Raw genomic sequence first — 12654 nt, 5'->3', positions numbered from 1 at the left:
AGGGCGGCTGCGGGCCGAAGTCCGCCCCCTCACCCACCTCGCTGGAGCCTCCGGGCGGCCCCGCTGCCTCCGCTCCCGCGCGCCGGCCGAGACGGGGCCCCGAGCTTCGCCTGCGGGTGTCCAGGAGCGGCCGGAGCAGGGGCCGGTGGCGCGGCGGGACATCCCCGTCCCCTCCTTCTAACTTTCAGGGAGCGCTTTCACTTTTTTTCACCTCGCGTGGGTTAGACAAAAGGACTTTTTTCTTTTTTCTTTTCTTTCTTTTTCTTTTTTTTTCCTTAAGGCAAATACATTCGACGGGGTTGTCAACTTGGGTGCGAAACCGTTTTCTGAGGAAGAGCTGGGAGCCGTGAGACGGCCCGAGGTGAAGCGGCGGGAAAGCCCCTCTCCCCTCGCGGGGAGGCGGCCGCGCGGGCAGCGCCGCTGCTGCTGCTCCTCACCCGCCACACGGGCGGTCTGTGCCGCTTGTAGGGGTAGGGCTCAAGGGCTGCTCGAATCTGCAATTCCAGGGTGTAATTGCGATCCTTACCTGCGTGTTTCCAGGTGAACACGGGGTTGGACTTGAGCAAATAGTACGAGTTGTGCCACTGCATCAGTTTGTGTTAACTGACTTGTTAACCTTACCAGTGACTGCTACTTGGTTTTAATAGTCATCGTTGAAATGTGTGTGTTCAAGAGTATCCCAGCGGGCAGCCAAAGTACTAGAAATACTACAGGGCCTTTGTAACTGACGTATAACTTTTCTATTGGCTTTGTCCTCTAAGTGTCTTCAGCATATCTGACTTCAGTGCATGTTTGTTGTATGATAAACTGCATTAAAAGTTGGTACTGGGGAGAAGATCCCATAAAATTCCATGGGAAATGGCCAAGGATCAGAATTGTGTGAAGAGCCAGTGCTGCTGCTTTTCTGGGCTGCTGGAGGATGAATCCAAGAGTGTTGTTTTCCCCTTTAGAACTCTCATGGTAGAATAATGATGCTATAATGAAGACTAATCGAGATAGTTGTTGCAAGAAGTTACACTTTCTTCAGGCATTTTGTAATGACAATAGTCTCTGCTACAATGCCTTCAATATTGCCTGTAGATGGTGATTATTTTCCCAAGTCCTTCCTTATCACTCTGCTTGGATTGTATGGGATGATTAATTATTTTCTGGGATAATTGGTTGTTAATGTTTTTGCTCTTAGATAAGCAGAAAATAATTAACAGTCTCTGGTTGGTTATTCATACTTAGGCACCAAACTGTGAACTTCTGAATAATTAATCACTCTTTTCCATTAATGAGTATCCCCTGTGGAACTGTGAGTAAATATGTAGCTATTTGTAGAGACATGAACAAGAATCACTAGTTATTTTTGTGTTTCCTACAGAAAAAGAAAAGTTGTTAATTTGTGATTTCTTCACTTTCAATGAGTTCTGCTCAAAAAATGCCCTGTTATAGAACTTCTTCCCCACAGACCTACCTTCTTCTTGGGGCAGTCAGTGGTGCACAAGTTCTATTAACCTGTTTTTTAAAGGTTCATGACAAGATGTTCTATATTGAAATTCGAAATATGTTCCTCGGAAAAAAGCATAGAAACTTCTGTGCTTGAGATTCAAAGACAAAAGAAGAAATTAATTATTGCATAAAGGGCATAACTCATTTCTCTTTTGCCATAGAAAAAATAAGTCAGTTATTAGAGACACTGTAAATACAGTCACAAAAGCAAAAAATGCAATATTAACAGTTCTCTGCAATACACATGTGGTTGATGTGTTGTTGACCTGATCATACAAAATTTAAGCTTCTCCTTGTAATTATTTGAATTTTGTCCCTTGGCACACTGCTGATGTGTAGCATTTTATGTATCTGGTTGTTCACAGGTGTCCTACTACTCAGTGGTAAAAGAGGGATACAGTGAAAAACTTAGTTTTAAAGTTTGTTTCTACCAAAGTTTGAGCTCTCTGATCTTCAGCAAGTCTTCCTTTGAGAAAGTTGCTCAATTTCTCTTCTTCAATCTTTCAATTGTACTTGGGGCTTAAATATTAATGAACATATTCCCTCTGCTGTTCTTAGTGAACTCCTCAAATATTGCTGCAGCTACCATGTAAACTTCAGAATGGTACCCTTCTATTTCTCCAGCAGTTAATATTAGTTTTCTTAATTGTTTTCACAAAATAGATAATAATCACTTTCACAAAGTAGTTTATGATTGTTTTTGTTGCCTAGTAAACCTCAAAAGTGGCTGCAGTACCTAAATATATCATTCAAGCACTTTAAAATCCTTTATTGTGAAAAGTACATATTTACATAAAGTGTAATAGTATCGTTACCTTAATTTTGTAATGTAACCTCCTTTTAAAAAGACAAAATTTAATGTCTTTGCATTTCATTGAATGCATTATGGAAAACTTTTACTCTTGGGGGTATGTTTGCATCCTTGAATTTGTCTTTCAACTGAGGACAGAAGTTAATGTTTCACATTTTTGCTAAATATTTGTAGGAATAGTTGCATGCTAAAACAAGTGTCACTGGCAGTCATGCAATTCAAGAAGTACATTATAACAGAGATGGGTGAGTTTTTGTGAGCAATACTAATGCTGCACTGCTAGTGTTAGTCCTATTAGAGGGTGGGACTTAGATGCAGGAAAGTATTTTTGTTATTTGTATCAGATGTAAGGTAACTGTTTCAAGAAAATCTGGTAACAGTTTTAGGAAACAGCACTTCTGTCAGGAGCCCAAACTGTAGTACAGAAGGAAATACATGACAGAAATCAATCTGTGCAGAAATCTCATTTAACTGTGCATCGGAAATATTCTACTTTATTTTTTTTCCCCTAGATAATTCCTTACTTTTCTAAGGGTGGATATGACTGCCCAAGGCCTACAGAAAGTCTAAAAAACTCTGTGCAAAGGGTGAGTATTTCTCATTCTTGAGTCATTATTTAATACAAACTAAACAGAAACTGCTCAGTGTTTTCTGTTGCACTCATGTATATTTGGCAGATTTTCCACAATATATTTGCAAACTGTTTTTGTAGATGGATATTTGAGTGTCAAAATTGTGGTAAAAAGCATGGGATTGAGGTTGGTGCTGGCTATATAAAAACGCATCTAGTTGTTTTGAGTGTATTATATTTAAACAGGGACAACTGGATAATTCCAATAGACAATGAAAAGCTGGCAGCAGCTTTTGATGATAACAGGCAAGAAAAAACACTTCACTTTCACATTCTCAAGTGTTTCCACTGAATACTATAATTTATTATATAAACAAAATACCAACAGCAACTGTACTTTGGGTTCTCCATTTAACTTTTTCCACGATTGCTTATATAACAATTTCACCTTCTGGTAACACTGGAGCATGAATCAGAGTAAGGCATCAAAACCACAACCTGCACTCCTCAGCTATTGCTTCTGTGTGCATGGACCTGGAACGAATCTTGGCTTAACATCTGCCATGTCAATATCTTAATCCTCAAATTCCCACACTGTGAAATATTAATATACGTAACCTATATAACATAATGTAGTGAATCTGGAGATAAGTGTGCTACTCTGTGCACAGAATTCAATGCCTACTACTCAAAAGATGAAATATAACAATGCTGAAGACACTGTACTAGAAAAATTTCAGTTAAAGTTAGTTTTAATAAAATACAAAAATATCTATCAGCAGATTAATACATCTGTATTAATGAGAAGATTAATACATCTGTACTTGAAAGAGAAGGCATTTGGGGAAAGGAATCTTCAGTTAATCATGCTCCACTGTACACACATCCATTACCATACAAACGCAGCTCGCTCTCGTAACATCCTGACACCAAAACGCTGCCACTCTCGCTGATATATCCACAGCTCCTGGGTTGTATCCAGACAGGCTAGAACGGCACCTCCTTTCCATGCAATTAAGCGAGGATCCATATCCTAAATTCAAAACACATTGCACACAATTACTGGTGTAAATTTGCATAGTTCTCCAAACTTGTATCCTAGTTTTTCCAACAGTGTTTACCACTAAGAATCTTGGAGTAAAGGGAGAAGTTTTTCAAGATTATTCAGGAAAAAACTGTGAGATAAAAATATGGAAAGAATATTTTGTGTTTAGTGAAGTTGAAAAATATTCAAGTTTTGATTTTACAATTTTTTTCTGATTAATTCCAAATGACAATTGCTATTTTAATGCCATCCTTCCTTTTACTTTAACAGTAATAAAAAACCCTAATGGAATTTCTTGCTGAGCAGACAGGCTAACTCCATGGGCCTGTACCAAATGCTTTTTTAAGAATATGGCCTTTAGATAATAAGCACTTGGGTGATCAATACTAGTAAGACTTGCTACCCCTCTAACCTCCTGCCTATTAATTGGAGAGTGCTATGTTATGAGCTGAAAGCTTTCCTAAATCTCCTCAGATATGCAATTTATCTGTGGTTTTGAATGAGCAGAATTTTTTTTTTCATGTTTTGGAGATTTCAACCAACCACAGTTTATTAAACATTTAGCTATCAATCAACAGTATACCTTAGGTCTTGTGATGACTTCAACATTTTCAACAACTCTTCTAAAAGAAGGAGGCATTTTGTTGAGAATTCGGTGTTGAAGAAACTCTTGAGCTTTATGAAACATAAGGCCTCCTCCCACTACCAAAATGGAGCTATACATCTTCTTTTTTGTATCATCAGATGCTGGAATGAATGGATATATAGAAATATTTTTTTAAATTTATACAGCTTGTGTTTGTATTATAAAGAATTTATTGCAAGTTAAACCAGAAATAAATCAGTGTTTACTTTAAAAAATATTTTTCTGTTCCTTGGAGATTCAAAATGTCTAGCTCAAGAAACCTCAACAAAGATAAGGAATAGTGTAAATAGTGTAGCTACTCTAGAGATGATTAAACTTCAGGACATACATCTTACTTTGGTAAAGTATAGGAGTTACCATAAATCCACACTGATGTGTGGATTTTAATGAACTGTACAAATGTCATTCTTACCACAGCAGTCGATACTATGAAGAATGGCTTTGTCAAGGCCCAAGGCTTTGCCTTCAAACTGAGAAATTGCTGTTTTCCTGGACATGTGTGCAGTTAAAGGTTCCTCTGAATCATTTCCAGATATCATACAATCACTCTGGGAAGACCCCAGTTCCACTTCTTGTGGGTACATCCTCTCTGAAATATCTGAGGTTTGGCCTCTCAAGTCTCCCTCAAACGCACCAGGCTTCGACATAGATTTTCTATCAGCTGTAGCTTTTGCAGACTTAAAAATGAGAAAACACACTGAACTATGAAAAATGCAAAAAGATCTTCAGCAGCTAACAGAACAATACAAAGACTTAACTAAGCACCCTTGTACTTTCCTTCATCTCTTTGCACAAAAAGGTTAAGCACTGCATAATTACTTTATTTTCATTTTAATCCCCACTTTCAAAGTGAGTATTTTATCTTGAACTCCATCAGATTCATCAATGCCATAATATGAAGCCCTCTTAGACTCTGAAAATACACAGCTGTAATTAAGCCTTGTCTAGACACCCATAATTCCTTACTCTAAATTAATTCTTTAATGCTTCTGACCTAGGTAACGAACTTTGGTTTCTGACATGAGCTAATGAGTCCTGACTTTATTTCCTAATTAAATAATACATAATGAAAAATAAAATTAGCATTCACATACCTGCTCCTGCTTACTTTGTGTGGCTAGCAGATATTGTTCATCGTGAGGATCCTCAGGGTCACCTTGTGACCTGTGTTGCAAAGTTGTCATTTTTTGTCCAACAATTCCAAAAGTTGCTGGATAAAACAGAGCCATTGGAGCCTGAAGAATGAGAGATTTGGCATGGTTTTAATACATAGGTTTTTGTGGGTTGTTGTTGTGGTTTTTTTTTGGGGGGTGGCATTTACTATAAAAAAAAAAGAAAAACCTTGTTCTGTTTTTCTCATAATTCAAAATTAAATATACATTGTTTCCTAAATAGGTCTGTAAAAGGCTGAAGTGTCTTCAGCTTTGTATATTTAAAAAACAAGCAAATAAATACACTTGTACACTTATGTAAGTTTCTTTACAGATTCTGGCATCATATAATCAGTAAGCACTAAAATGCAGTTAAAAAATTAGAAAATTCAATGACGAGCTGAAAAACTGGCATAATTAGCATTAATTCCTTGCACTTGAAAGATAAATATTTTATTTTATTTTATTATATTTGAAGCCACAACCACTCTGGCTAAAGCTAGTGAGAAAGTCTTACGCATCCACTAATGAGTCATTAGGCCCATTCACACATACAGTAAATGATTTTAAAACTATCAACAAGCATATGTTAAGAACAGTCCATAAATCATAGGGCAAATACAAATTGAGGCCCTGATTCTGAATACTGAATATAATTCTTATAATAAAAACAAAGAGAATCACCTGTAATTTTTCATCCCCTAATCGGAATTGATATAATAAAGCTGGAGAATCTGGATGACGAATTTGGAATTCATGGTCTTGCAATCCAGAAATATCCTATGTTAAAAAATGATGTAAACACAATTTTATATATTTGTGTATCAAGCTGCATAATCTACTTAAACTGTGGGAAACAAGAAGAAGGAAAAAAACTCTTCAGACTATTAATTCCAATTACCTATTCTTGATTTCTTTTTAAGTCTTCAGCTTTCTACATGCCTAAGCCTCTAAAACTGGAGTTTGTACAGAAAGGAGACCTGCTGGCAGATGTCACAAAACAGAAGTTGAAAACCAGCAAATATGCAGTTACTATCAGCTTCTTTCAGTAATAAGAACAAAGAAACTAACTTTCTGAGAGTTGGAATTCCTTTTGACTGGAAGAAATCTAAAACAAGTTACAAATACTTCAAGTCTAAAGTTTCTCCAGCTTTTGCCAGTATTCTAAATGAAATACCACATTTTATTCCATTTACAAGCAACTGTAGACGCACAGAAAGGTTTACTAGAGTAGCACACTGTAAAGGAAAAAGAAATTACTTGGGAAAATACACTATTGTCCCTTCTCACCTGGTCTAGATGACAAAATGTCTCTTTTAGGTGCTGAAGAAGCAAGCAATCCAGCTTATTAGTTAACTGACAGTCTCTATAAGGGAATCCTGCCCGTTGCATAAGCCAATAAAAACACCTTGACACATCAGATCCTCCATATGCAAGGCACAACCTAAAGCAAAGAGGAGAGAAAGATTATTTATTTGCTGAAATACTGACCTATAGTAGCACACAGAGTCACAGCATGTCTAAAACATTCCTGGTGTACCTATGACTTCCACATGGTTTGCAGAGCATGGTATCAGTTCTGCCTATTTTCCTCTTTTAAAGACATCAGAATTATTTAAGGTTCCTATTATAACATGATTCTGTTGCAAGGCTTACAGTAAAAACCCCTGTATTTATACAAAAGCTTTCTTGTTTTTAAAGTCAAGTATTTGGTAAGCAACTAATACCTATAATAATTCTGCATATTAAAAAATAAAAAAATACCTGGTGTTGCGATGGGAAACACCATCTTCCACACAGCAAACACTTGTCTTCTGATCTCCCACATCTACTATACATGCACTGCTTAAACCACTTCCAAAGGTAGCACAGACAGACTCCTGGTGTACCACAATTCCTAGCAATATGAGAAGAAATTGTATCCAATTTATGCCAAATCCTAGAGCCATGTTGCTGACATTTAAGGGATATCTTAATGTATTTTAAAATCTACTAATAGTCTGACTCTTCATTGAAAGTTTGTATATTTAGTGGAGGTGGGGTGGAGGGACTTGGCGACTTTTTATTGAGTAAGCCCTTAAAGTCCTGAGAAAATGTTTTGAATTTTATTGCTCTTCTACATTTAGTGTATGCACTTAAGCCAACTCTGAAACCTGTAGAGAGGACAGTAGCAGCATCTTACATCATATGCTTTTGTTTTAAAGGCTAAGAATCTTAATTCTCTGTAGAGTTAACACTGTGCATTTTAGAAACACCTGAGAAATCAGACTATTGCTACTTTCATCTCAGCTGAAGTGAGAAGCCCACCATTGGAATATCTAAGAGCAAACCAAGAAACTTATTTCAATGTCAGCCAACCATTTTGCCCCATTAGAAGAAATAACAGTTGTGGGAACAGAAAAAGATGAAAAGTGCTAGTCCCAGCCAAACTGGGATTGATGTGCAAAAATGTGCCTTAAAAGACAAAAAATATCTTTATGCTATTATCACTAAGTGCTTGCTTATGTATGATTTTACCTGAGAAGCCCATCTTCATTAGGATCATATTTACTAATTCTTTCACGTGTTGTTTATTATAGATGTCTGGAATTAGTAAAATGCACCTGTAGTACTGGAGATAAGAACAGTGAATTAAAGCCAGCTCTTTACATTCTTGGATGCCTGATGCTAAGGTAGAAAGCACAATATACAAGTTATTAAAAGAAGCAAAATTATAGAAATGGAGTGAAGTACCAAGTTAAGAATTTATAGGCCCCTAGGATGTTCAAAAGCACATCAGTTATAAGAAAAACAGATGTTCTGCAAGGAGAAGAAATTTATGCAAGTATTAGGCAACCATTCATCAATTGCCTTGTTTTCAGTCATCACAAAAAAGACAACAAACCCAAACAACGAGATTGTGAAATTTCTAATATAGGATTTCCAAACCTCCTTGGTAGAGGTTTGCAATTTTTGTCTTACAGACTGCATGGAATTCCACATGAAGTCTTTGGAACTAGCAGATAGAATGTATTTACTAGGAAAACCACCCGTAAAAAGCTACCAGTAACAGAAGGTTGTTTCTCTTTTATAGTAACATCTTCAGAAGTGGGTACAGAGTGGATGCAGAAGCTCACGTGAATGTGATGACAGCTCACCTTTAAGTCTTTCAGTGGTATTTCCAGGTATTTTTGTATTGCATGTGACCATATGACTTCAAGGTCTGCTAATACAGCCGTGAGGGAGCCACCAGGTCCTGTGTGGAGATTCAGCTGCCCTCTTCTAATAGGCCAATGTATATTATAAGAATCTAGTGGATTAACATACAGTGCCTGAAAATAGGAGACAGTGTCCTATGGATTGCTCTTCCTAAAAGATTAGGTACAAGTACTTGAAAAATATTTCAGAAGCAGATACAACAGACATACAGCAGCACTCAGACTGATATGAAAACAACTAAGTGGATTTATTTTTAACAGGGTTGTATTATAAAGCATTAAAATAAAAAGACATTAAATAAATGTTTTAAACTGTTTTAATGTTCACATTCCTGGACATAACAGTCTATTTTTCCATTATCTCAAATTAGTAACTAAAATAATTTAAAGACTTTTTGAAGCTCATGAATACCTAACTACTCAGCAGTGATTCCACATACCGATCCTTTTATAATTTTCTTGCTTTTTCTCTGAATTGAAAAAAGACACACAAAGCTCTCATCTGGTCCCTGCAGAAACAGTGACTTACAGCAGCAAAGGATCCAGGTTACTTGCTAGGCAAATGAGGGAAACTGGTCTTTCTGAATGATGATAAATATTCAGTTAGTCTATAGTAAAGCTTTTCATGTACTGCTTGACCACATTTATATGCCTTTCAATACATATCAACAGATAGCAAACTGCTAATGATAACACAATTGTATTAAAACAAAATACTAAGCCTCAATTCAGTGAGGAAATTAATCTTACCTCTTCTCCTACCAAAAATTCAGGATGATTTGATGTGTTTGTCCACTTGGCTCCAGAGCTGTGATCTAAAATAGCTGGCCGCATCTGTCTGTTGTATGACCTGGCCTGGAATTCAATCAAAACAAATGCTGCTAAGAAATATTTTACCAGTCACTTTTTATGCATGAAAGAAAAAAAAAAAAGCCACACACACAGAGCCCATTTTAAATCTTTGTTTTCTCAGATCTTCAGAGACAGAGCACACATCAGCACTATCTATCTTTGCTGTATAAATATACCTACTCTTGTGCACCGAAACAACATCACATCAAATATCGACATGAACAAACAATTTAATAAAAATCTTAACAATGGGTTACCTGATCAGGTGACACTGGTATACGCCTTGCACCATTTGACATCTTTTTGGACCATATTGCTTGATCCACCATTTTAAGGCCATTTTGTCTCTGCTCAGTACTTTCAGGTTTCTAAACAAAACTCACAAATACCCAACGTAAATACTTGCTGCATACTGGTAATACTAAAACTATTATTAAACAATGAAATAACTAGTTGATAGACTACATAAAGGACAGGTTTGTAAAATGAATATATACTTATTTTTAAAGAAACTTTGTAATATCAGAGCTCCTAACATGTATTTGTCTAAGTCAACTTGACTATGTTCACTGACTGTAATGGCTATAGGACTTCATCTCCAGAGTGATGAGCTCAGGACACAGCGCAGAAAAACGCATGTGTACAAACCCTCAACTAGTCAATTTATTAGGTTTAGTTCACTGTGAACAAAACAAAGCCCCAGCTTAAGGCTGATGCTCATCTACTGACGCCAGTAAAGTGGCACCTACAGCACATTAAAGGGGAAAAAAGTTTGTCTTGAGACGTATGCCTCTATGAAAAAATGTAACGCGCGAGGGGAAGACACGCATCACAGAACCAAAAAAGCAAGAGAACGCGCAGTGAAAAGCTCCCCTGCAGCCCGCTGGGAGCACAGGCCCCGGCTTACGTTCAGCCCGTCCCGCAGCAGCCAGCTGTCCCTGTAGGCCGCCTGTCCCTGCTGCTTGTGCCGCCGCGCGATGACATGGGGAATGCCCACGGGCAGCGTGTCCGTGGCCCTCCCGAGCCGCAGAGTCGTCGAGCCGGGGTGTATCACCACGATGAAGTTGCTCTGTATTTGCTGGAAGCACCACAACGCGCACAGCAGTCAGCCCGGGTCCCGCAGCCCCCGCGCCCACCTCCAGCCGCCCCGGCGCCTCCCCGCGCCCGGGCCGTCAAAAGGCCGCGCCAGCCCCAGCGCAGCCGGCGGGCAGGAAGGAGCGAGCTCCGCCCTGCGGGGCCGCCGCGGCCGCTCTGCCCCTCACCGCCCCGGGTCTCACCTCCTGCAGGGACTCGGGCACGGCGGCGGGGACGATAGGCCGCTTGACGCCGCGCTGCTCGCGCTCCCGGTCGCGCTCCTTGTCCTTCCCGTTCTCCGCCTCGCCCTTCTCCGCCTGGGTCATGCTCGCAGCGGGGCCGGGGCCAGGCCCGCCCGGCCGCCAAGCGGAAGCCGCCGCTGCGAGGGCCGCGCGGTGCCGGGCCCGGCCTTGGCGCGGAAGCGGGCGGACCCGCGCCCGGCACCGCCCCTCCGGTACCGCGGCGGGGCTGGGCGGGGGGAGCTCGCCGCTCCAGCCGTCCCCTCGGCGGCGACGGCGCCTGTCCCGGGCTGCCTGGCTCGGCTCGCAGCGGGGTGTGGGGAGGCAGCGGCTGCGCCGAAGGACTGTCCCGGAGGACTGTCCCGGCCCCTGCGCCGAGGGAACGAGCAGCGGCAAGCAGAGAGCTCGGGGAGCCGCTCCGAGAGGTCTGACCTAGCGGCAGCCAAACCCCGCCAGCTGGGCTGTTCCTGGCGGTGGGGCCGGGGGAAAGGCAGTACTGTCCTCCAACAACTTAAAAAAATACCATAGCAGAGCTGATGTACACGTGACACACCTGTGAAGAACTAACGATGACCGACCTACCTGTACACACCTGATCTGCGAGTGGGAGGCTCCTTCATGGAGACGCGACGTTTGAGCGGAGCTGAGGAAGATCTGATTATTACACGGAAGGCTGCAGTTCCACAGCAATTTTAAAAGCTAGTAATCTTGTGTTGGGTAAGTGTAGCAGGAGTGGGAGCCACCGGAGAGGGTGATCTTACCATAGGTATCTGGCAAAGGCCAGCCAGATGCTTATGTTAACCGAGGTGTATTGCTGGATGTTAAAATTCCATGCTTATTAAGGGGCTTAAGTAAAAAAATTGCAGTGGCTCCTTGTAGAATTCAGTCTGGATTCTTGGCTGTTAATCTCTTCTCAAATACAGTTCTGTCCAATGAAACAAAACCTCAAAACAACCCCCAAACAAAACCAAGAACAATAATAACTCCTATCCTGAAATGGGTTAAATTAGTTAAAAGGTAGTTACTGTTTGAAAGAACTCTTTTGTGTAAGCACTAAGTATTGAGTTTGCTGGCTTTTCTTCCTATATTAAAAGTAAAGCCTACTTTTATTGAAAAAAGTACCAAATTTGTACAAGTAGACTTATATACTTAAGTTCATAATGGAGAAGGATGTTTTTTAAAGAGGTGCTTACAAAGTGGGTGTTATGGGCCTTAAGGAGGTAAGTCTGTTTAAGGCAGGGATTGTAAATCAAAGTAACTTGTAAGTTGCAACTAAAAAGTTTTCTTAGATTATCATTAATATTATGAAAATACAACAATATTCAGAATGTTAGTGCTGATAAAAAAATAGAGTAAATACAGACCCTATTAGGAAGCACTGCTTTTAGTCTGCCTATTGAGGGACCTTCTGTTTCAAACAGAAATAGGTATTCCTCCCCTTTAAAGAGAAAAGGGCTACTGTACATAATACATATTTTTTTTTAATTATGAGAAAGCCATCCTTGTAACAAGCCAAATATAATTTACTTATTACTTTGCAACTACAGTAAAATGTTCACAAACTATACAAAGAC

General features: G+C 39.7%; 1 protein-coding gene and 1 long non-coding RNA gene across 2 annotated transcripts; one reads left to right on the top strand and one right to left on the bottom strand.

Moving 5' to 3' along the window:
• The first annotated feature begins 1137 nt into the window (after nucleotides 1–1137).
• Nucleotides 1138–9244, top strand: LOC127388382 (uncharacterized). The gene is made up of 2 exons (XR_007890366.1): nucleotides 1138–2892; nucleotides 8792–9244. It is a non-coding gene; the product is annotated as an uncharacterized LOC127388382 (long non-coding RNA).
• On the bottom strand, nucleotides 3219–11272 carry ACTR8 (actin related protein 8). The gene is made up of 13 exons (XM_051627838.1): nucleotides 11045–11272; nucleotides 10675–10845; nucleotides 10025–10135; nucleotides 9666–9770; nucleotides 8856–9029; nucleotides 8236–8329; nucleotides 7483–7615; nucleotides 7009–7162; nucleotides 6403–6498; nucleotides 5662–5802; nucleotides 4980–5244; nucleotides 4505–4668; nucleotides 3219–3909 (listed from the first exon to the last, which is right to left on the bottom strand). Exons 1-13 carry the CDS (start codon nucleotides 11165–11167, stop codon nucleotides 3766–3768), a joined length of 1875 nt encoding a protein of 624 aa, XP_051483798.1. The 5' UTR covers nucleotides 11168–11272; the 3' UTR covers nucleotides 3219–3765.
• Between the last annotated feature and the right edge of the window lie 1382 nt (nucleotides 11273–12654).

Source organism: Apus apus, chromosome 9 (assembly GCF_020740795.1).
Source record: "Apus apus isolate bApuApu2 chromosome 9, bApuApu2.pri.cur, whole genome shotgun sequence".
Lineage (NCBI taxonomy): Eukaryota > Metazoa > Chordata > Aves > Apodiformes > Apodidae > Apus > Apus apus.
This window is presented reverse-complemented; position numbering and strand designations above follow the sequence as displayed.

Coding starts and splice junctions, on each gene's coding strand:
- ACTR8 (XM_051627838.1), bottom strand. CDS start 11,167: ATGACCCAGGCGGAGAAGGGCGAGGCGGAGAACGGGAAGGACAAGGAG. Junction 8,330..8,855: donor TACCACTGAAAGACTTAAAG/GTGAGCTGTCAT, acceptor TCTTATCTCCAG/TACTACAGGTGCATTTTACT. Junction 4,669..4,979: donor TCATAGTATCGACTGCTGTG/GTAAGAATGACA, acceptor CATTCATTCCAG/CATCTGATGATACAAAAAAG.